Source organism: Macrosteles quadrilineatus, unplaced genomic scaffold (assembly GCF_028750875.1).
Source record: "Macrosteles quadrilineatus isolate MER2022 unplaced genomic scaffold, UCM_ALF_1.0 Scaffold_6__1_contigs__length_79288215, whole genome shotgun sequence".
NCBI lineage: Eukaryota > Metazoa > Arthropoda > Insecta > Hemiptera > Cicadellidae > Macrosteles > Macrosteles quadrilineatus.
Genome location: NW_026542599.1, coordinates 22,922,879 through 22,949,469, shown reverse-complemented (window position 1 = coordinate 22,949,469; position 26,591 = coordinate 22,922,879). Strand labels below are relative to the sequence as shown.

At 27.9% G+C, this 26,591-nt stretch overlaps 1 protein-coding gene across 2 annotated transcripts in view; it reads left to right on the top strand.

Moving 5' to 3' along the window:
* The window catches only part of LOC128996649 (uncharacterized), a 249,939-nt gene that overhangs the window by 33,716 nt on the left and 189,632 nt on the right, over positions 1–26,591 (top strand). The window contains exons 1-2 of one of the 2 annotated variants that reach the window (XM_054422075.1): positions 14,513–14,614; positions 18,186–18,230. The exons of the other annotated variant lie outside the window; for it this stretch is intronic. Of the exons in view, the coding sequence (XP_054278050.1) occupies positions 18,210–18,230 (21 nt within the window). The 5' untranslated portion in view covers positions 14,513–14,614; positions 18,186–18,209. Of the gene's footprint in view, positions 1–14,512; positions 14,615–18,185; positions 18,231–26,591 lie in introns of those variants that run through there. 2 annotated transcript variants of the gene reach the window in all.

Genomic DNA, 26,591 nt, shown 5'->3' with positions numbered 1-26,591 from the left:
TATTAGGGTTAAAAGATGAAATGATTGAACCAAATGTATTAATAAAAGGAATAAAATTACCAAAATTAAGACCTTTTGATGTTATTGAAATCCATTGTAATTTAGTTGAACCTAGCATTGAAAATCATAAAGATCATTTATATTTACATAGAGAATCTGAAATTTTATATTCTTTCTTTCCAAATATTGAATATGGTTTAAAGATTAGTGAAAAGCCAAATGAAATTAATTATGTTCCTTTAAAAAATATAAATAAAATTCAAAATATTAAAATTACTATTCAAGATAATGAAGGAAATTTATTGAATAATGAAAATGTAAGATCGATTGTGTATTTAAAATTAAAAAAAGAATCTTCTATATAAAATTAGACTTAAATGATTAAAAATATAAGTTTATAAAGGTTTAATTATCAAATAAACTATTGAATTTATGGAATTTATTAAGATGTAAGTCACTAAAATTGCAACCAGTTTAATTGATTAAAAAAACAAGTTTGTAAAGGTTTATTTAAAGTTTAATTATCAAATAAATTATTAAATTTATGGAATTTATTAAATATTTGACGCGTCGCAAAAATCGCGACGCGTTAATAAATGATTAAAAATGAGTTTATAAAGGTTTAATTGTTAAATAAACCATTAAAAAATATGAAATTTATCAAAATTATTAAAGTTTTTTTATATCATAAAAATCTTGAAGTAGATTAATTGATTAAAAAAACAAGTTTGTAAAGGTTTATTTAAAGTTTAATTATCAAATAAATTATTAAATTTATGGAATTTATTAAATATTTGACGCGTCGCAAAAATCGCGACGCGTTAATAAATGATTAAAAATGAGTTTATAAAGGTTTAATTGTTAAATAAACCATTAAAAAATATGAAATTTATCAAAATTATTAAAGTTTTTTTATATCATAAAAATCTTGAAGTAGATTAATTGATTAAAAAAACAAGTTTGTAAAGGTTTATTTAAAGTTTAATTATCAAATAAATTATTAAATTTATGGAATTTATTAAATATTTGACGCGTCGCAAAAATCGCGACGCGTTAATAAATGATTAAAAATGAGTTTATAAAGGTTTAATTGTTAAATAAACCATTAAAAAATATGAAATTTATCAAAATTATTAAAGTTTTTTATATCATAAAAATCTTGAAGTAGATTAATTGATTAAAAAAACAAGTTTGTAAAGGTTTATTTAAAGTTTAATTATCAAATAAATTATTAAATTTATGGAATTTATTAAATATTTGACGCGTCGCAAAAATCGCGACGCGTTAATAAATGATTAAAAATGAGTTTATAAAGGTTTAATTGTTAAATAAACCATTAAAAAATATGAAATTTATCAAAATTATTAAAGTTTTTTATATCATAAAAATCTTGAAGTAGATTAATTGATTAAAAAAACAAGTTTGTAAAGGTTTATTTAAGGTTTAATTATTAAATAAACTAATAGATTTTATAGAATTTATTAAGAAATAATCAAGTCACTAATATTGTGACTTGTTTAAATAATTAAAAATATAAGTTTATAAAAGTTTTAAAACTAAATAATATAGAGTTTGAAGAAATAAATTATAAAAATGATAAATGTAAATTATATAGTTCTATTAAAAATGATATAAAACAACTTAATAAAAGAGAAAGAATTTAATAAATTGGAAAAAAGTAATATACCTATAAATTGTAATAATTCAACTATAAATATTACATATTAATTATATTTTGATCATTTTCTTTAAAACTATCTTTAACATATTTTAAAACTATATGTAAAAATGGCATAATACAAAAATTAAATGTTAAGTGATAAACATAATATTGGTTGTACTTAAAAAGATAAACAAAATGTTTATTTGATATTTTTGTTTTATATAAATATAATTTTTGATCATTTTTACTATTTATTAATTCTTTTGGTATAATTATTATTTCCATTTATTAAAAATATTTTTTTATAAATTCTTTAATTTTAGTTCTATATGGTTTTAAATTTATATCTTCTTTATTCTGATATATATTATAATTTTTATATCTAAATAAAAATATTTTACCATAAGTCATATTTGGATATAAATATATTATTTGGTTATCATTTATATTTAAAACTTCTTTTGGTATAATTAATGCATGTGGTTGATCGCTCATTTAGTAATATTTTTATGTCCCCAAGGTAATGTATCTACTCTATTTTCACATACAAATCTTTTATTATCTTTATTACTTAAAGCTAATTTGTTAATTCTCACTGTGTATAATTCATGTTTAAAACTTCTAATACATGTCATCTCTCTATATTGTTCCACATCATCAAACAAACATTTCTTAAAATCATTCATATTAATTGTCTTATTTACAACACTTTTCTTGATACCTTTACATTTTACAGGATTTTTATTGTTAAATTCATAACTATATAATTTTGATCTTAATCCACAATATTCTTCTAAAATTTCACCATTCAATTCATCTTTAAATTTTCCAATTACCTTTTTATTCTTTTCATTAAAACATTCATGATCTTTCTTATAATCACTTGTATCGAAATCATTTATATTTTCTTTAATAATTTTATAAGGATCTTTCTTTAATTCCACAAAGTAACTATCAGTGTCCATATATAATAGTTTTATATTTGGATCAAATTTCTTCAACTTTTCATAATAAAATTCATACATCAATAGCTTTGATAATTCTAAAACTGAAAATCCTATATAAATTGGTTTATCAAATTTTACTTTTTCTTTAATCATGTGAGAAGCAATACAATCGGTATCAAATATCTTAAATGTTTTAAAGTTTGGTTTTTTAGCTAGTTTTAATGAATATTCTTCATTACCTAATTTTATATCACATCTATTTCTAACATTTTCCATTGTCTTACCAAATACGGAATTATTCATTAATTTGAAGAAGTCTTTTTCAAAATCTGACTTTGATTTAGCTCTTAATTTTGTATTCAATTGAATATATTTTTTCATATAATTGTCTTGATCAAATGCAATCACTCTATTGACTCTTTTTAATTCTAGACCTTGTTTTAGGTAATATTTTAAGTTTCTTGAATGAACCACATAGTCTTTTTTATCAAATAATGTAGTACAAAGCTTATTATTATAATGTTCAGGAGCTAATGGTAAATCCTTGTGATTATCATGTAATTCCTTTGGATATTCTAAATCAACATCTAATATATAGCCATAATCAGCATTTTCATCTAATTCTAATATAGTTTCTTTCCATTCATTAGTTGTATATACATTTGGATTCATCCATTTAATATCTTTATATGGTAGTTTTTGACTTAAGGCCCATCCATATAAATTGTTTGCATCTACATATAACATGTAATTTTCAGGTTTATTAGGATCATAATTTTTGGTATATTTGTTATTTGCTTTACAATACCTTGTAACACATTGAGAAATTCCACCTCTTATACCTTTTTCAATCATCAAATACATATCATAATCGCTTATCAATTCTAATTCTATTTTTGTTAATTTTAACATAGAGTCCCATGCTAATGATGGTGATGTTAAATAATGTGCAGGATCTAATTGATAGTTCTTTAAACAAACTGATCTAAAATTTTCAAATATATCAGCTAATAATAAAACATCTTGAATATTGTATAAATCAGAATAATTTCCTAGGTTTTTAGCTTTTAATTTGTTCCACACTTTTAAATAATGTTTATAGTCTTCATCACTTATATTTTCATCTGTCAAACAGCTATAAAATTTATCTTTATCTAATATTTTATCATAATTTAATTTTTTAATATCATCTATAAACTCATAAGGAAATATACCTTTAGAAGATAATATTTTAAATGTTTCATCATCTTTTTCAATTATATCAATGTTCTTTATAAATTTAGTCAAGTGTTTAAATTCTTTCAGATTTTTAGCTAACTTGTCAATTGATGAGGCCATAAATCTAAACGTATCTACAAATGAGAATTTTACAAATTTTCTAGGTTTATCATCTTCAAATTCATAACCATATCCTGAATTAACTGAATAATTTATATATTTTTCATCAGTATTTGCTATTAAATCAATTTTACCATATTTTTTAGCTAATTCTTTAATAAACAAATGTGTATCATAGTTTGAACTATTATGACAAAACACAGGTATATTTTGTGGAAATTTTAGATTTAAATTACAACTCGAATGTGCTGCACCTCTAAATTTTCCTGTTAAATGACAGTGATCTCTAACTTTTGTTCTTCCATCACCATCAAAACCTATATTTTCACAAATGTGACAAACATTAGTTTGTTGATATTCAATTTCTTCATCTGTAGTTAAATTCATAGGCTTTTTGTTTTTTGAATTATATTTTTTGGAAATATATTTTGAAATCATATCCAAATATTCAAATAATTTATTTGGTATATTTTTCAACTCTTCATCTGTTTTTGCTCTATAACAAATTGGTTTATATATTTTATTAGTCACTCTAGAAACTAAATAAATTGTGAATCCATAAGGTATATGTTTCTGAATTTTATTTGTATATGAGTTATTTGGATTATTTTCACAAGTATTAATCTTTTTCAGAATGCTTTCAAAATCCATATAAATTACAAAAGGATGTTCAAGTTTTTTATAATAATTTTCAAATTTAACAGTTTCACCAGAAAATGGCATAATTGGTCGACAAGGTTCAAGAGATTTACAAATTATTAAATGTTCACTTAAATCTTTGTTTTTGTAAAAATGTGTTAAACATCTTCTACAAATGAATTTCTTATGTCTATTACTTTTTGTTAATTGAGTAGAAACAAATTTACTTAAATCTGTTATCAAAACATAATGTGAATTATTATCATTTTTTATATACAATAGATCAATATCTAATCTCGCATTGTAATTTTCAGATATTTGTAATGGAACAATCTTTTTATCTTCATCAAATCTGTATACATTAATTGACATGGATGGATAATTATATTTAGAATCAAATGATCTTTTTTCAAATAATTTTATATCTTTTAAACTCATTGGATAATCAAATTCTTTAAAAATTTCATCATTCATGTAATTTTTATATTGTTTTACTCTATGTGGATGATCAAACTTTTTATCTTCATATTTATCAATAGCACATCTAATTGCATAAATAAAACAATATTCATCTTTATTTTTGAAATTTATACAACACTTTTTATTTTTTATTTCAATTGGTAATTCAACATATGAACCACCATTTAATGAATTATGTTTACTTAGTTTTAAATTTAAATCTAAACATCTTTTTAATGACCAACCAGATCCTTTTGATGGTTGATTTAAATTTTCTCTTAATATTAATTTTTTGAATTGATCATCAATAAATTCATCAGTGTTTAATATATCTGAACTTCTTAAAGGATAATACATTTGGGTTTTTTGACTATCACCATTTTATCTTTATCTTATTTATCTTATTTTATCTTTACTATAATAATGTTTATGAAAATTTTCCATATCTTTTGTTTCCTTACAATTCAAACATACTTTTTCACTTTTTTCTTCTACTATAATATTATCATATAACTTTTTTCTATAAATTAAATCACATTCTTTACAATATGAAAGTAATCCATCTTTATATTTTTTATTTTTATAAAAATTATTAATATTTTTTAATTGTTTACACTTTGAACATTCCTTCTCCATTTATATAGTATAAAATTTTACAAATTAGTTTTCTTCAATTCGTAATCATAAAAACTACCAAGTATATCTTCATCATTCAAGTCTTTAATACTATATGTAACAGGATTTGTATTATTAATTCTGGAAACAACAAATATTTCTCTTGACCAATTGTTTTTATATTTATTTGAAAAAGTTGATTTTTTGTTTCCTATTCTAACTCTATCATTTATTTTAAATTTAGATTTTGTAATTATTTTTGGTGGGATATATTTAAAAACTGTATTTAATAAATCATTTTCATTTTCTTTATTTACCTCAATTGGTTTCATTTTAATTGTTGAATGATATGAATTATTATATTCTTTAACTATTTCTTTAAGAATATCAATCCATCTAAAATTTTTATTAATTTCAAATAAAACTTTCATTTTTTCATTTTGAGTCCTATTATATCTTTCAATAATACTTGATTTTTCTTCATTTTCTGTATGATACATTTTAATATTATATTTCTTTAAAATTCCATTAAATTCTTTATTTACAAATTCTAATCCTTTGTCTGTATGTAATAAGTTTGGTGGTTTATGGCCAATTTTTATTGAATCTTTAATTATTTGTTCAAATGCTATAGATACATGTTTTCCATCTTTTTTCTTCAATGGTTTTGACCAAACATATTTAGAAAATGTATCAATAACATTCAACATGTATTTATAACCATCATTTTCTTTTTCATAATTTTTCATAATGATTAAATCAGCTGCCCATAAATCATCAATACCTAATGTAACTATCTTTCTTTTTGGAAATTTTTTTCTTATTAGAGCATGAATTTCTTTAGCTTCAATTATTTGATCTTTTTTATTTAATTCCTTTTTTATTATTGGTTTAATTTCCTTTTTAATTATTTTACTTTTATTTGTTTTACAAATTGAACATTTAGTAGCAATTCTAAACAAACCATTCTTCATTTCAACAATTTCTGGATTAATATTTTTAGTTTTCTTCTTACATTTATGACACTGAATAAGTTCTTCCATTTAGATATAAACATTTTATATATAAATGGATATATGTTATAAATGTCGTAATTTTAATAACTTTACAATTACTAAAAATTATATAGGATGTAATATATGTAAAAAAATTATTTTTGAAAAAAAGATTAATAAACGAAAAAATAAAAACAAACATCTTATAAATATTTTAAGAGAATTTAATCATTTTCAACCATATCGCACACAACAATTAATCAATGAAATCTATACGTTATGTATTTTAGACAATAGTTTTGAAATAACACCTAAAAATATAAAATTATTCTTAAAACAAAGAAATTATACAAACTGGATATTTTACTATCAATTCTTAAACAAAATATTCAATATTGATTTTGAATTAAATTTTGAAGATAAAAGAAATATTACAGTAATATTTAATGCATATTTCAGTTTTACAAAAAGAAATATATCATTTAAAAAACTATTACCAATGATTTTTAAACTTTTAGAATTGAATTTTTATATAAAACCAGAATTTGATGATATTTTTTTAAAATTCTTAAAACATCTATCAACTTTAAATGATCCATGCATAATAAATTAACATAATGGTTTTTCTGATAACATAAGTGATACATCAGATATTATTTAAAAAAATAGAATTTTAAATATCACACAACTGTTGTGTGATATTTAAAATTCTTTTCATATATTTCAATTATTAACTGTTTAAAATTTCTATAATTATTTTTTGTAATAAATGGATCTATTAGAAGAGATTAATAATATTGGAGAATGTAAATTCAAAGAATATAAACCAATAAAAAGTTTAGAATTGAATACAAAATATAAAATAGAAAAATTTGAAAAAGTTAAAGATAAATATGGACCAACAGTTATTGTTGAATTAGAAAAATGTAAAGTTCATTTGCCTCATAGATTTATTAATATATTTGATGAAAAAACAATTAAAGAATTAAATAAAAAAGATTTAAACTTAATTATTACTGAAATTAAAACATTCAAAGATAAAGAAACTGTTTTAGTTAAATTTGTATAAAAACTACTCATTAAATTTTAAAATTTTACTTGTTTTTAAAAACATTTCAGTTTGTAGTAAATTTTATGTAAAATATAGACATATTTATGAAAATTTCATCAAAATTGTATACTTTTTCTAGAAAAATATGAAAATGTTAGAAATTGACCTAAAAGGGTAAAAAATATAGCATATTGTATAAAAAAATAGGAAAATTCATTTAATTTTTGAGTGGCTCCTTTTTTGGCCCAGAAGTGACATGAATATATCTACTTATATATATATATATATATATGAATTTGAACGGATGGTGTTTTTGGCCTCTAGGGACCTCAAAACGAAAAAAAATCGGTCCCGCGTCCAGGTCTTACCATGAGTACTACGGTAATAGCTTATTCCCTATATGGGAAATTCGCTAAAAAGAAACTCAAAAACAAAATACAAAACTAATTAGGTCAACTAGTAACATAACCATTTGATATTTTTATTTTGGTTTAACGAGTAATGCCGCCTAGTTTAAAGTATAGTACAATTATTTTCTTTGCAATAATTATTGATTAAAATATTGAAATAATCCAGGGAATAAGTATTGACACCTTAATGAATTTCAAAAATGTATACTGACATGGGTGAATTTCGAAGTAGCTAAGAGAATATCCAAGAAACCTATAAAATTATGCAAATGCCGTTAGATGGAACAAACAAACACGGGCGCCTTATTAAAACTTTCATATTTTGGTAACAATTCTTCTTTAATAAGGTGCAAATAAAAACTCAAAGACTAACCGTTTAGTTAACTTTGATAGCACGAATATATATATAAATATTATCTTCAGTAAACTTTATAATATTTCCTTTACTTTAAATACCAACCAGCTCGTGTAGCTAATACTTTCATAAACTACGGGGTGACGGTAGTAGCATTAAACCCACTTATTTACATTTTTAAAGGAGTGTCAAAAATTAATATGAATAAATAAAGTAATTTAAATTTTCTGATGCTAGAAAACACCTAAAAACTGGGTGAATGAAATAGTAGTCTGATCATATATGGAATAAATAAATACCGCTAGTTAAATAGAATAAAATTAGAATTATCTCTTTTGATTGTCTTAAAATAATCGAATTTACACGTAATCATCAGATACAATGTTTAGCCACATTGGTTGTAACAACATTGGTAGTAACAACATTGACTGTAACAACATTAGTTGTAACAGCATTGGTTGTAACAACATTGGTTGTAACAACATTGGTTGTAACAACATTGGTTGTAACAACATTGGTAGTAACAACATTGGTAGTAACAACATTGGTAGTAACAACATTGGTAGTAACAACATTGGTAGTAACAACATTAGTTGTAACAACATTGGTTGTAACAACATTGGTAGTAACAACATTGGTTGTAACAACATTGGTAGTAACAACATTGGTTGTAACAACATTGGTTGTAACAACATTGGTAGTAACAACATTGGTAGTAACAACATTGGTTGTAGCAACATTGGTAGTAACAACATTGGTTGTAACAACATTGGTTGTAACAACATTGGTTATAACAGCATTGGTAGTAACAACATTGGTTGTAACAAAATTGGTTGTAACAACATTGGTTGTAACAAAATTGGTTGTAACAACATTGGTTTTAACAACATTGGTTGTAATGGATGTCCGACAGTAATGAACTAACGATGAATGGACTAATAGATGAGCCTCCTCAACTATGTATTGTGAACCGTCTAGAAAGCCCTTGCTCATAGAATTGTACAGGTAGTAATACTGTTACCTGTGGTGAGCTATTTAGACATAGCCAGACCTTATGTTTTTGCGCACTCTAAAATGAATTCTATATCAATGCATATGGAGTGTACATAGTGAAGACTGAAATAAAAAATTTATCCAATGATGAAATAAATAATGCATTGAAATAATTTGTAGTAAATCTGTGGGTTGTACTGTCCCATCAATATGTTATTTAGTTATTTACTATATTTACAGTACATACATAATTAAGGATCCTGTCGATTTATTTGATTTTTTTACATTTTTTTGTATAATATTTTTTCTGTTTGGTGATTGACATTAAGAACTTTAGAACTGTGGTGGCACCTTTGAAGCTAAGATGGAATAAGTTTCCGTATATTCGAAATCTCCCAATTCCATTCAAAATACAGTCGTCATGAAGAAATAAGCTCCATGGTCTATTCATAGTTGTATATTTATTAACCAATGATATACATCTAATTATGTAAAAACACACTTCGTAGCCAACTATTTTCTTTCAATTTATATTAACATTAAACTAATGAGTATCTTTTAAAACGTAAACCGGGAAGTCTAGTAAAAACTTGCCATATTTGTTAAGAACAAAAATTTGCCCAGTAAAACACCCTTGATAAATTCAAACATTCCACTAAAACTTGTAAAATCATAAAGTTCAAATTTATTAATTACCGAACAGTTTTTTTTTTATGTTACTCGAGGTTTAAGGTTTTCAAAGCTATTTGCCAGCTTATGATAAAATTAAACCAGAAACGTAACGGAAATCTGATAAATTTAAGAATAAAAGAATAACTAATTTGACACCTAATGCAATTCACCTAGGTACATCTTATGACTAATTTATATAAACAATTTTAAAAAAGTTTATCCCTTTTCTCTTAGTATAGTAATGTGCACTTAATTGTAATTTGATGTTCTAGTTTTTTAAATATCTTTAATGAAAGCCACCTGTACTACATGGACCGATAGTTTTCAGCTTTTAAATTTAAACTTACAACTGTACAGCTAAATAAAAAAAAAACTCAGTCTTTACATTTTTAAGCTTAATGTGTAATTTAATTCTTCATCAATCTGAACTATTTAACTTGGCAAAATAAACAGAGAAATATAAAAATACCCCCGTCGCAGCAAACCTGCATACTAAGCGAATTTCCATTTACCCGGCTTGATTTCTACTAAAATATTCCCTATAAATTTTCAGATTTATTTCCTATTTAAATAACATTAATTTTAGTGAGTAGTTAGGTTTTCTGCTACGGGGAAGATGTTGAGGTGTGTTTTTTCAATTGAAATATTGATAGCTTAGTATGAAATAAACCAAATTGCCAAATTTGATTAAAATATATCCATAAACAAGCAAACTAGAACAGTTTATTTATTCTCCATAAGAATAACATGGGAATTTTAAATTTACAATTTTTTTAATTTTCTCCGTAGTCAATGAACATTCAAAAACACTTCAATATACTAAATTATTTGTTTTTTTAAGCTCTTCAAAATGGTCTAGAGAGAAATTTAGAAATTTAAAGTTTTTAGGGTCAAAAATTAGAAAAACCCATTTTTACCCCATAAAACCCCCCATAAACCCCTGATCCCATGGTCCGATTATGCTGGTTCGCAAACTCGTTCGAATTAACGTAGGTTTACACGTTTGTACCAAATTTCATCAAAATCGGATCAATTTTGCTCGAGTTATCGCGCTAACGGACACATATATAAATATATATATACATATATATAAATATATATATATATATATATGAATTTGAACGGATGGTGTTTTTGCCCTCTGGGGACCTCAAAACGAAAAAGTAAATCGGTCCCGGGTCTAGGTCTTACCATGAGACCTACGGTAATAGCTTATTCCCTATATGGGAAATTCGCTAAAACTGAAAAGTATTTAGCTAAAGTTCTTAAATGAAGGTTGGGGATCCTAAATCCAATAGATGAAATAAATAACCTAACCCAGCATGTTTTAGAGCAGTCGGCTTTTCTACATTATAAAAAAAGTGTTTATTTTTAGCTTAAGCAAATATTTTGCACAGGTAATAAGTGTAAAAAATGGGCTTATAGTAAAGCAACTGTATGATTATAGTCGTTGATTATAACCAAGATAAAGTTTTATGCAAGTAGCAAGCATTGGCTACAATCTATACCCAGTTGTAATGGTAACTTGACAGTAATGGGTTAATAAATAGACTTCCTCCTCAACGATGAATGGTGGACCATTGTTAAAATCTCCATCTATACAGACTTGCATTGAAATTAATGGAAACTATCGCCTTCAGTTAGCTTTTGTTTCGATATCTCTCACATTAGGAATCGAAGTATTATATTCAAATGTTTATATTTAATCCAATCATAAATTGAACAGATGCGATACATAAAATATTTTGAATCAAGTACTTAGTTAAACCATCTAAGGGTATGAAAATTATGATTACTTGGATGGACACATGATCAAACAGCTGTTATACTATATTCATATAGTCATCACTTTCAAAATAATAACGTAAATCAATTTTGAAAGCCAGTGAGGCGAAGCCCAAGGTGAATTTGGAAATTAAATTAGGCCTAGATCCATTTATGGTAAATTTTCTCTATTTATGATCAATGCCAACGCAATTGTTCCAGTAATTATCTCTAAATCTAAAAATTACTCAACAAAGAAAAACAGACAACAGAAATTATAACATCGTATATTTCTAAATAAAAATTTAAAAACATATAAAAAAAAACAGTATGGATTATAAAACCTACATTACAACGTAAATATTAGAGGTTTAAGTTAATGCTTAATCGTCAGTAAACATGAATTATGCTAGCGCACAGCTAAATCAGCTAAGGTCTATATACCTGTCCACATTAATTTCGCTAAACAATAAAAAAAATTAAAACAACGGCATAAATGGCAAACAAAACACTATCGTGCGCAGTGGCCAAATTTAGAACTAATTGAGGGCAAGAGAATAGTTATTTGTGTAACTAAAATTCTCTGCACACGAGATAAATAATTACGCACGAGGCGAGTGTGGAAAGTTTTTCGAGTGCAACAAAGACACTTTGCACTCGCGTTACACATTATATTTTTCCTACAGTTACTAAAAAGCGTATGAAAAATTAGTATTTTAAACACTGTACAACACGGTTTTAGATTAGGTTAAATTCAAGCGTTGAACGAAATGCGAAACTGCACCAGCTGATCGTAGTCGTAATATCTTTAAGTGTTGCCAATTTATTTTCTAGAGTACACGGATTAAAAGCATAATAAAAACAAGCTGTTTCGTGTTGTTTGGTTGGAATACTGGAGTGAGGCAAAAAAAGTGTGAGGCAAAAAAAGAGTGCGGCAAAAGTAAATAGAGTGCATCCAAAGTAAGAACATGCAGCAGATAGCTACTTTACGTCCTATAATCAGTGCAAGAAAGCCCACTTTGTCGGGTAACTGTAGGAACAAGTTATTTGTTTAATCTCATATGGATTACTTTTAAGTTTGATAAAAGTTTATGTATATATACATAATATCAATATAATATCTTTAAATACAGTGTCGTAACAATCAGTAAATGTAAGAGTTCCAGCTCCGGTGTTGTTACAACCTTGCCGTCAGCTGTGTGCAAGGTGTTATTTTTCATGAGATGCATATTACATGAGTGCTGATTGTTACGGCTGAGTGTTATTCACTGTTCTGTTGCCATCCTTAACCAAGTTACCCTTTTTGTTCAGTGTAGGGTTTTATTCAGCGCCCTCGTTCCATCATTAACTAGGTTGTCTTTTTGTGTTTGGTTCAGTGTGTATACATTGAAAGTGTAAAAATCGTCCATGTTTTAAAGTTGTTTCAGACTATGCCAGCATTGTAAGGGATGTAAGTTTTAGTATTATTGATTTGGAAGAGATTTGTACAAATAGGATGATATAGGAAAAAATACGGAAATTACTAGTTGGTGCAGAACTTTGTCGATTTTGTTCCTAAAATTGGATTACAATGACATATACTACAAGCTAAGGTCGGTTAAAGTTAGACGAAGTCGGGTATTTTCAATGGACCATGCATATTTTAATGAGAGTCTGATTTGTATATTACACTGAAAGGATATATATAATATTGTATAATATTATATATATATATCCTTATAAAATTATTAAAATTATATCCTTATATCAGTATAAAATTTGTTTATTCCTTGAATAAACAAGTTATTTAAGTAAATAATTTCAATGATGTTGGTAAAATATTTTCCTATTTCCTATTGGTATCTAAATACCTAGAATCACGATTCATTCTTATAAAGCATTTTGTAATTGTTTGTATCATCCTGTGTATCTTAGGAAAGCTTCTTTTTAGTTATCATTCAAGGTAGTGTGTAATTATTACGTACAATATAAAATCAATTAACCGATAAACAATAATAACGGTTGTAGCAAAAACAACGCGTATTCATAATGTTAAAATATCACCGTAACGTAGGAGGGTAAAGGTTAAATTAACTTTACAGCTTAGAAGTTTAACTCCAAAGTTTAGAGTCTTGGACGCAATGGTTTAGAGTTTCAAGTCAAGATAAAAAAAGTAAAAATAACAAAAGTGTTGTCCATATCAAAGGCTATCTCTTTGAACATTTTAATTTTACCATTCTTATACATCACATGTTTTAAATTTGGAATGAATTAAACAAAATACAAATTCTTCAGAATTAAAATAATGTTTACATACTTTTTGTGGACTCATCAATAATATGAACCATACACTTTTACACCGCTCGTTTAAAAATGAATGGCAAAAATAGAAACTTAAGGCTATGTAAACATTGTAAACACTCAGGATTTAACGAGTTTCTTTTTAAAAGCCTGTTTAAATCAGCTGACCTTTGCCCTAGAGAGATAGTGAGTAAAAGAGAGAGAGAGAGGGAGAGGGTGAGAGAGCGATGGAATGTGGGGTTGGGAGAGCAGTGCGTCAGAGTTGGTAGTGCGGCGTCGAAACGGTAGAACCTTGGTCACGTTACGTCGTCCGTTACACTAGCGCTACGTTGTCCGTTACACTAGCGCTACGTTGCGTTACTTCACGTCGTGTTACGCTAACGCTACGTCACGCAATGCGTTACGGACACTTGCGTCTTCCGTTGTGCACCTCGTGAGTAATAGTTTTTAGGCTAGTAAACTGATAGAAATGTAGTAAATAAATGTAAACATTTAGCCGAAACTGTCCGAGAAAAATTAAAAAGTATTTATGTGGGGTCCTAATTTTTCTAGGGTTTATTTTACATAAAAACACAAACAATCTGTAATTTATCTGAAATTGTGTTATTTTAAACAATAACATAGCAAACAATTGTAATGTAGGTATAGTTTTCAAACATTTTGTAACATTGTTTAACATGATTGGTCAAAGATAAACTAAACAATACAGTATACGTAGACTCTGATTAAGATATTATTTCAATTGCTTAAATTATAAAATCATTGTTTATTGTATTATTGGTTCCATTATTTTTTTATATTAGGTCATAGCAACAAGTAAGGGCACCGTAGTTCTATTTATATTAATATTACTGTTAGTATCGTCAAGTTATTTACAATATTCCATAGTATTTTACAGAATAAAGTGCCGTTGATAGTAAAGTTACCACCGGTAAGAATAACATTTTTAAATTTAATAACTCTTTCTGTAACTAAAAATAGTTTGTGATGGTCTGTAAAATCAATCTCTTGTGACGTTATAAATATGTATTAAAAATGGCAAGTGAACATATAGTAAACGCCCCCGCTGCAGCAAACCTGTAGGATTAGCCAATTTCCGTTTGTCTGATTTGGTTTCTTACTTAAGCATTTCTTAATGGATGATAAATTTATTCCCTAATAGCACCAAGTTAGGTTTAATGACTACCTAAAATTGCTATCACAGAAAAGGTACCAACTTAGTTTTTGGTAAAATGTAAATAAATAGTAAAGTAACTTATGAAATAAATGCATGTACCAAAGTATATAAAAATGTATTCATAAACAAGAAAACTACCATAGTTTACTTTTTCCTTATAGCCTAAGTAGAACATGGGTTTTAAGTTCTTCACAGTGATAGTTAGAAAAAACTGGGTAATTCCATGTTTAGGAGATTAAAGATGATAAAACTAAAAAAAAAAAAAAATAAAACTCCCAAAAGTCTGTTCTAACACCTAATATTTCTGGTAAGCGACATTAAACAAGTTTATTTAGGAATGCACGTGTATTCCAAATTTAATCGTAATCAAACCAAAAAACTCGAATTGTGCACATGGGTAATATAAATCCGACCACCTCCCTCTTGGGAACAACCTTTTCCCCAGACGGGAATTAGCTAAAATATATTTGTTTTAGCTCAAGTTTTCTGAGGCTCACCTAAAATACGAAAAAATGTATCTGTTGTCGTGATGGTAACTATTTTTGAATCTAACACTCAGTAAACCGATGTGGTAGATTAATCCGTGGCTGCTTTGTTTTGTGGTGGCATTTAAATGTCGCGAAATCAAGTTGATAATGGATTATTTAGATTCAAACTTTTATCTATAGCTATTCCAATCAATTGGCAATTGTCTTAAAACACTTTCGTTTCTATTCGTCCCATTACTGTTGGGAAACCATCACAAGTGATACAGAAATCATAAAATAAAAAATCTAACAATTAAATCCCAAAATGTATTTTTTTTATCACATTATAAACACTTGACTAATTTCCTGTGCAGCCATTGACAATAAATTCGAGCTGCAAGACATTAAGATCAAAAGAAACTTGAGGTTCTACCATTCAATGCTCCAATTAGCTGTTTGACTTAACTTTGTTTTGTATTGCTTCCCCTCTGAGAATAAAGGATTAATTCAACTAAGTCCGTAAACTTATATCTAACTTTATCATAAATGGAACTTTGATCGAGTTGGTTATAAAATACTAATATATAACTTCAAAATGTAAATCTTATTCCATTTTTTTTACTTGTAATATACACGATAAATGAATTTATTGTTTGATATAACCAAGATATAATAGTTAATATCTATTAGTAGGCTATATAATGGATTTCCTGTGTATCCACAATAGTTTGAGTGTGATTATTATCTTAACAATAAAGATTTCTAGTTACTAAACGTACCGTAATCAAAAACGTGAAATGTAAACATAAACTCATCCGTATTATTGTGATTGGTGTCAGTGAAATGTGTAGAAAAAGTTCTAAATGGTTTTGGTGTTATAATTTGCCTTACAGTTAAAACATCATATTACTCTGTCATAAAACATTATTACAATAGGATAACCTAAGCTGCTATATAATACACCTTAGCATGTTGCATGATAAAAATTTATTTGAGAATTGCATTACATTTTGTATCCTCACTTAGATAAATGACTTTCGAAGTTGAATAAATAAAAAAGGTTTGAATTTGTGTCAATGCGTTATTAGATTAATAACTGAAATATTATTTGATAATAAAATATAAATTTTTATACGTCATCTTTTTTATATAGAATACTTCTGACAAACTATTAACAACGATTAAGGAAAAAGTATTGTCTAAAATAAATCTAGCTAATCCAGTTTTGAAGGCGTATTCTAAAAACAATCGGGAATCGTAAGAACGATTTGAATGTAAGAAGTATGTTTGAATTTCATATATGTATTATGCATTTTAATAATGAAGTATTAGCTTGCTTATAGTATCTACGGAAAGTAAATAAACGTTTTATAACACTTAAAACATATATTTACGCTTATACTGTTATTCACAAGACGGTAAATATACAAAAAAGGTGGTAAGTGGTGTAAATTTAATAACACGTACAATGCTGATCAAGAAGTTATTTATAGTATCTAACCGAAATTAACACATAACTACGTTTACAGGATATAAATAACATTTCAGAGATGATAAAAGTTAAACTCCTAGTTTACACAGTATTTAAACGTAAAACAAAATTTAATTCTATAATGTGTTTTAAAATCATAACCCTAAGGTTTACAAAATCATATGAAGCTTGCAGCGTAACACTTATAGCTTAGCTTCACCTAAGTACACATTCCATTTGCACACCTGGGGCCCTTTAAAACAGAGCTGGCCTGTTTGCATACAGCATGTGTATTATATCATCTGTATCATTTAGATTAAAACATTATAATAACAGCATTACATAAGGTTATATTGAAAGTAGTTAGTGTTAGAATTACAGTTTTAGGATTTATCATTTTAGTTTCTTACAGCCACAGTTAAATAACTAGTGGTGTCGGTATACTATTAATTTGTAGCATTTACATCCTATTTGTGTAACAAAACAACCATGGATTTTGTAGTGGGGTTTTTTGCACACATTCATTGAAACATTTTAAATTTTTTACTCATGATTATTACAAGTATGGCTATGGCTACAAATTAACTATATTTTCAACTAACAATGAATTTTCAGAATGTTAAATATGTATACTTTAAAGTGAATTACGTTTATTAAGTTTATCACGATTACGTTTGGTGACAAGTAGACTAATGTGTCCACACATTATTTTTAATAGAAACAAACGAAGCTGGCAGACAATGTTGAAGTGTAACATCAAATTGACTGATCGACAACCAATGTCATAATTAAAGATTTCACTGGAATATTGAAGTGAAGCACGTTGATAACCATTGACACTGAAGTTAGCAAAGTTTACGTTTGAAAAATTTATTTATTTTCGTTTCAGGTGAGTCCAGTGGAAAGGTTGGAGATGAATGTATTCATTCATGAGGTAAATATTCTATAATCTATTGAGATTTCTATTACTAAGTTTAACGTATGTTTTCGTTTCCTCACACATTTTAGATAGGCTTTAGATAAGTTGGAATTGTTGACAAGCACTGTGCATAATCTTGTTTTGTTCGGATTTGCACCATGTCGCAGCTGGTGTGGTTAATGTGGGCTTATAGAGGTTGTTGTTTTGGTTCGACGAGTTGTGGTCATGTTCGGTATGTTGGTGAGTTAGCGCTAGCATTGCACAGTAATAATATTTATGAGGCACCGTCTATGCATTTCAGGTCGAGTTGGCTTAGGACCACTCTGAGACTCGGTATGAAATAGACAGTGGCGATATCTCAGTGTCTAGCCCAGGGAGAAATATTCTAGGATAGCCGTGATTCGTGCCTTTAGTTTTTATTGGCCACTAGGTTCTTAGAGTACACATTTGATTCTGGAAAAGAAGGAATCTAGACTCAACGGTCTATGCAGGTGCTGAACAATTCAACGGGTGTATTGAGTTTGAATATAAATGGTTTTAGGAAGCTTTCTTACTGATACACTCAGTAATTACAGTCAGTGATTTACACTGTGCGTGGAACGTATATAGCAAAACAAGGTATCAAATGCTTGTTTAAGGTGTGGTTAGTGTCGGTTTATTGTTGTTTTTTAGGTTGGTCAATTGGTGACTTTGTCATGTACTGTAATAACCAGTACAGCTGAAGTTGAGTTGTACTGATAAATTATAATTGGCAAAGGCTTTGAAACCTCGACATCGCTGGATACAAAGTCCATCGCACTTCTATGACACAGATCCACAAAAAAAAAAAAACAATTAGTTTATTATCATTAGTCTTAACCATAGTTTCCCCCTAGGACGCTAGGTGCATGCTGGAAATTGATTTTCAAATTACGTCAGGCTAGACCAAGGAGTTGAGGCATTATAACTTAGATTATTTACGAATCCATTGGTGATTTGGCGGAATTTGAACCCAGGACCTCAGAGGCCGAAGACCCGCGCCCTGTGGTCTACCACTAGACCAGCTCGCCCTCCATAGCCTTTAGCATAGTAAAAAAGATTTATTTATAGCTCTTGAAAATATTATGAAATACAAATTTGACTCCAAAGTCAAACACAAACAAGTCCGAAGTCAAAGTTAAGTGACATGTCTTGATGTGCAGAATTCAAAACTAAAAATATTCCAAGTGAGATCGTGTTTTTTATCAGAAGAAACAAGTCTAATATCTTTTCAACAAACTTCAGGTGACATTTAAACAAAAACATCTCATCATTTTTTAAGTAGAACGTGCTGAGGGTCACAATCAAAAAATTCATCTAACCAGGTGTCGTCGCATGCGACGTGATTTCACTATGTTGTCGTCTTTTCTAGCAGGATGTAGAGGTTACGTTTGGAATGTATAATACATTGTTATTACCCTTGTGATATATTATAAATACTAGAATTATTATGAGAAGCAAATGGAAATTCAAACGAAACTAGACTTGTTTAGTTTATTAGTCGATTAATGAATTTCAGTGTTTGGAAAACGTCCCTAAACAAATTGCAAAGGCAAACGTGATTTCAAATACATTTAGTCAGCATATAATTCGGTAGGAATGACGTACACGGCAGAAAATTTAATGAAAAATGCAATAGAATTAATGAATGGTTGTTATCTTAGAAATCATCTTAGCACCAGCAGGAGAGAAATATGCTGTTAGCAAAATAGCAAATAGAACAAATAGAAAAAAAAATTAAAAAATAATAATGAAAGACAACTAATGAGGGTAATTCAAAAGAGTAACAATAATTTAGAATCACACTGTATTAAAAACTTATGCTATAGTTATAAATAGTAACAAGGTTTTTATTTTACATTGAACAGTTTTTATTTAATGGCGTTTGGAACTGCATTAAGACCAATTTATTTCAATAATACGAAATTATAACATAAAACTAATGAAAATTCGCACTTTAAAAGTAAAAATTCGAGTTTTATAAAGGACGAAAGGCGTATCTTTTACCAAATATGATATTATTGGAACCGGATAGAGATTTTCCGAAACATATTTCATACACAATCCCAGGTTAAATCTGTAAATCCAGTTCTGACATGTAGTAAATCGAAATACCACTAGGTTCTTTATCTCAGCTGTCTTAAACTAAGCCTCAAAAAACGTTTACGCTTTCTGGATATCCTTAGTTTTACTTTACCTTTTGACTATTATTGCCCATGTTTCCTTACAGGATTAAGTATATTAAACTTTTAAGGACCATAAATGTTCGTTCATGTCGAATGTGTACTGTGAAATTAGACCATTTATATAATTTGGACTTGCTTGGTTGACTATTATATATATAATATAATACCAAAATACACTCTAAAAATATAAACAAGAAAAAATCCAATTCAGAGATAAATTAGGCAGCAGACTAATGTGCTAGCTATTTTCTAATTTTCATTAAATATTTGTACGAGTTTTATTTTTAAGACACAAAATTACTAATACAGAGACTAGTTAACATAATTCAAAACTATGTTCTTTAAACGTAAACAAGATTACTTTTGAGTCAGAGATAAATAAGGAAGGGGACAACGAATGCGATGGTTATTCTGTCATTTGACCTAGATTTTCTTATGTACAGCACTTTGTTTTGCATGACGTATCAAAATGATAATTTTCATAATGCCGTAAAATTGTAATGAAATGTATTAGCGTATGTAGTATGAATTTGTTTTTCGAAAAACTTAATTTTTAGCCGACGTATTTCATGGAATATATACAATGAAATACTTTGTGGACAATATTTATGCAGTAGCGTCTTTGAAAGAATTACGAGTTTCAATAATGTTGATGAAATGGTAACCATTTGTGTTCCCAACTGGAAACAGACGTCTCTCACCACTGAAAAACGATATGCCACAAATATTTTTTTTTATATTAATAGCAATTTCTAAAACCCATTGTAGGTACAAAGGTTCTCGTTTCAAATAAATAAACAGATACTTTATAAATTCTAAGAAAACAAATTGAACATTTCATTATTTAAATGGTTTGACTTTGAATTGGATTTACTGTTTGGAATACTAAGTAGTTCATTAGTAAATACATAAATTAAAATTAATAAGAATGGCTTATTTTTAAATTGATATAAGATTAAACAATGAAGTCCCATGTTAAGAATGTATTGAAGGTCACACGCCATTGTTGAAAATTAAAGCTCCATTTTTAAATAATTTATTGAAATTACAAAATGAGGAAATCTGTTATATATTCATATTATGCGAAAACCAAAACATTTTGATTTTTCGATCAAAGACTTAATTTACGTTATTTTAAAAGTGTCTTTTTAAAAGTTGATGATGACGTATTTCTACTCTTAAATTTCACACTAGAGGTCACAGGACACGTTATTTAATTTTGATGGATGCCTCCCGTGTGAACCGTGGCTGATTAGTGCCGACGTTCTGTCATGGAACAATTTGTCTGGCTAATTTGTTAAGGAATATCAGACGAAAGTTTTGTTAAACTTTTAGTTAGTCAAAATATGCATAATTTTAACAGCTGAGTGTTGATTTGTCCTAGTTGTGTTAAGGTTTATACACCCTAATATTATTTAGTAAACGATTATTAAATCATTGTAAGAGTTAATGCTTTCAATATTGGAAAACATTATACGATATTTCCTAGGATTTATTTAAAAATTTAGATTTAACATCTAATGAAAACCTGGTAATGCTATGTTAAACAATTTGGTGCACAAATGCAGGTCTGTTTGATAAATGCCGTTGAAGCTCAACGTAACCACTGATGTCTTGTTTTCTTTGCTGGGATGGAATGTTCGCATTTACCTTTCGTTTTATGTTAAAGGTCACGTACAATTTTTACAGTTCAATATAAGTGGAGAAAAGGGAAACCATCAAAACACAAACACAAGGACACATAATTTATCCATCGGTCGATTACTAGTTCTTTGTTAAAGTCTGTAACCTATCTTATACTCAATTAATTGCCGGGGTAGACTAAAAGAGAATTTGAACTTGACTTGGGAAATAAGTTGTTACACTATGTATAATGGTGTATACTAATGTCTTATACACTTTAGACTAGGTGTTAAATATACATTTAAATAATGGATTATTTTAAAGCTTATTACGAAATGATTTAAGCCTTAAACAATAAAAATACGCTATCCGTGTAAAACTTTGCATTTTAACGTTACTTTGACGATAAATTATTTCTTTGCTACAATTGTTGGCTGACTGGTACTTGGGGGCTTAACTGTAACTAAAAACAGTTTTAGATTATTTAATGTTACCTTAACATTAACGATCCCCAAACCTATTCATGCATTTTGAGTTTGCATCCATGAATACGTAATTAGGCTATATATAGCCCTATTGTGTCTTAGTAGTATACTTGGCAGATTCTTTACAAAAAAAATCTTGCTTAAAATACCCTGCCTAAGAAACCCTTAAATTGGCATAAAAATAACAAACATTCAAAGTATTTTATCACTTACTTGACACGCATTGAGAAAACCATTTTACAATTAAACAACTCGCATATTAATCTAAAGGTGTGTTAATATACTTTAATACCTCAAATAAAAAGTAATGGAATGGTTTCGGTTATTGATGATTCTACTCAGGGCATCTTAATTCATTTTTTTGTACCAGGAATGCATAATACGCCTTAATAGACAATAGTATGTTCGTCATACTCACAGTTAAGTTATATTAACCATTCTTCAGTACTTGAAAAACTTAAGTGAACTTAAAGTTAATCACTTGTTGAATAATGGGAAACATATATTTTAAGGGTAAATTACTGATTAATTAGAAAGGTTGTGTTTGGGTTCGTTATGGGTCAGTATGTTAGACGGTATCGCCATACTCAAAGCAAGCATGTTGTCGTGAATCCACATCAGTGTGTCACAGCTTATATTAATCATCGGTTAAGTTCATTGTGTCATATCGACTCTTTCCTTTGATCTATACAGTCCATATACCGCAAAAAAATCCAAATATACAGATCCAAGAATATAAGAGGCCACCAACCTTCAAAATGTTTTTACGTGAAGCGTTAATTTGAAAGATTTGCATTGCACAACTGTTGGCGGTCTTTATTCAAAGTTAGGTTTATAAATCATGATGTTTGGTTGGATCAAGAGATCAACGCTAGGCAGAGCTCAGAGCAAGAGGAAGGCAAGGCAATTATGAGTGATAAAACATTCAACAGCTTCGAGCCTAGGTCACCTTTACACCTGCACTCACTACCTACATCTGCTGAACCTTACGTTGTTATTTCCTAAATAACTTCTTGGCCAGCATCGTACGTGTTATTAAATTACTTGAAAGTACAAAAAAAAAAAAATATCACTTGCAATAATATGTTTACATTTAAAATGTTTACTCACAAGATGGTAAATGCACATGAAAATGGTAATTGGTGTTTGATTTCGATTGGACACTCCAATGATCATCAGACCTCGCCATTTTTTTTATACATTTACCATCTTGTGAGTAAACAGTATAAGTAAATATATTATTACAAGTGTTATTTGACGTATCTTTTGATATTTTCTGTTGAAGCATATTGACGTCAACAGTGGTTTATTTAGGCTTTTCTTATTAAATCTAAGACATAGTGACAATATTCCATCTTACGCGAAAAAGTCTTCTTCTTACTAAAAGCCTTAGATACTTGACAAACCAATCTTATTCGCATTTTTTACTAATATGTTGTGGTGATGGAATATCCCAAGGTGCTTTGTTAGATGTCCTCCAGGAGTGCGGAATTTTCACATAGCTTAAATACATTGATTGGTGGGATTTGATCCCGAAACCTTGGAAACCGAAGTCCAGCACTACCACAAAATCATCACGCTTCCCTTGTACGAGTATTTATAATAGTAAGCCATTTAGAACACTATTTCATGATCTTTAAATAAGTAAATAAAATGTATTAGTTTACAAATATTCTTTTTTAACGAAAACTTCAGATGTTTACCACCATGTTATTTACACCAGAGTTTAATATATTTAAGAAAAGTGAAAAACATTATACGGCCAAATAATTCATTTGGGATACATTTATAGGTTCTTGTTTTATGAGTATTTGATTTTTGTATAATCTAACTAGAATGCAAGTTAGGATTAAATTATGCCTTGATTATAAATTAAAGTCAGAGGCCTAAGTAAAGTTATAAGCAGGTGTATTATAACATATACAGCTAATACGATTAAAATAATAATTTTATTTTCGTTTTCATCCTTTTCCTCTCATGGCGAGTTTGATATAACGAGTTTGAATGTGAATGCGAGTTACAATGGTAGAAGTTAAAATTACATGAAAAGTAAACTCAGAAACCCCCATCTCTGTAAGGATAACAACGCATTGGTGGTTTTGTGGAGGCTTGATAGCCCTCCATTTTGTTAAACAAATCTGCACATGTGTACCAGAAATTATTTAAACTCAAATTAACGTTGATTATAAAACATGAGTTTTTAAGCATACTATGAACTTGAAAGAAAATTAATGTAACTATAATTGTATATAATAATGTACTTCTAGAATATTAGTATGGATTGTTTTATCTGTACACATGAAAAACAATGCTATTTAAGAATGTTGAACAAATAATCCATCCACAAACTCAATAGCTGCTAAAGTAAAGAATGGTAAAATGGTAAGATGGTCAAGGACAGCTTAGTAAAACTGCTTCATAACTTTTTTTGTAAATTTCCAACAAAACACTTATCTTACAGGTGAAAAGAAATAAATAATGTAGTTTTTCGATGTCTAAAAAAATAAGCAAAACAAAGCAAATGTATATTTTCTTGTTAATACTGTTTTAGAATTATATTCAAACCCACGTAATAAAGAAAACACAATAGGCCTAAGTATAAAAAATTAAGTATTTTTGAATGTAGTTAAGTTGATCGTCAAACTCAATATATATTTATATTTCATATGTTTTACCAATAAAAGATCCATCAAACATATTTTATGTACTATCTAGAATTATGAGGAATAAATAATCTCATAATAAAACTTTTATCACGTATTTGTAAGTGATTATTAAACGTTCGTCATTTAGTTTTTTACGACAAAACAATACAACTCTTTTGCAAAATATTTTGGATCAACCAGTAGTTGTATTTGTAAAGGTAAAGTTATGTTGAGTAAAGAAAAGTTAACAATACATATGGAGAGATATGGAGTTATGTTTGTCCAAATAAGTTGACAAAATAAACAATATAATGCTGAAATATCACACTCAACACATGAAAGCGAGATAGAAAGCAGGTCAGCCCAGTAAAGTGTTGCCACAATTACAGTGACGCTGATCCCTACGTGGGATAAAGGGACATAATGATAGGATTTGTTGGTGACAAGTAAATCCAAAATCTGGTACAGTACAAACATACTCGCTGGTGTGAGTGAATCACAAGAAACATATAATATATACAGTATAATTGCTTAATTTTTAAGTAAAAATATTCAACTGAACAAGAACAGTTTTTGCTGGTCATACTTTTGAAATTTTAAATAACAATCTCAATATACAGGGTAAACAATTAAGTCTGGAACCCATTTTTTAATTTTTAAACCTCAATATAAAAAAATACAAAAGTTCACACGTGCTTACTGGTAACATAAATGCACACATCTGCCCAATTACCAACCGGATAACCCCTTTGGGGGACGGTCCACTAAAGGTCAGACAAAATTCTTAAATAACAGAATAGGTCAAGTTTTGTATCACATTAAAGGCCTCCGTTAATAAAATAGAATGCCACAAACCCGAACTCAAATGGACAATTGAGTCAAAAATTACTGCTGTTCAAATAATATTCCTTGAATTTGCAATGATTTTACTGAGAGTCGACCGCTAGAAGTCGAATTAAAATCATAAACATAAGGATAGGTCGATATGCACATCACATTAAAGGTGTTTATTAGTAGAATACAATGCCTTAAATTTGAGCTCATAATAATAAAAAAAAACTGGGTAAAAAAAATGGAAAGATTCAAAATGGCAGATTAAAGAGATATTTGAACGGCTGCCATTTTGACTTTATGGTTCGTTTGAGTTCGGGTTTGTGGCATTGTATTTTACTAACGGAGCCCTTCAATTTGATACCAAACTGGACCTATGCTGCTATTTAAGAATTTTGTCAGACTCCTAGTGGACTGTCCCCCAAAGAGGTTATCCGGTTGGGCAGAGGGGTGCGTTACTGTCACACGTAAGCACGCGGGCACTTTGTTTTTTTTTCTATTGTGGTAAAAAAAAAAATAAAAAAAGAGGTTCCAGACTTAATATTCTACCTGTATATAACATGAGTGGACGCAATGTTAAAAAGATTT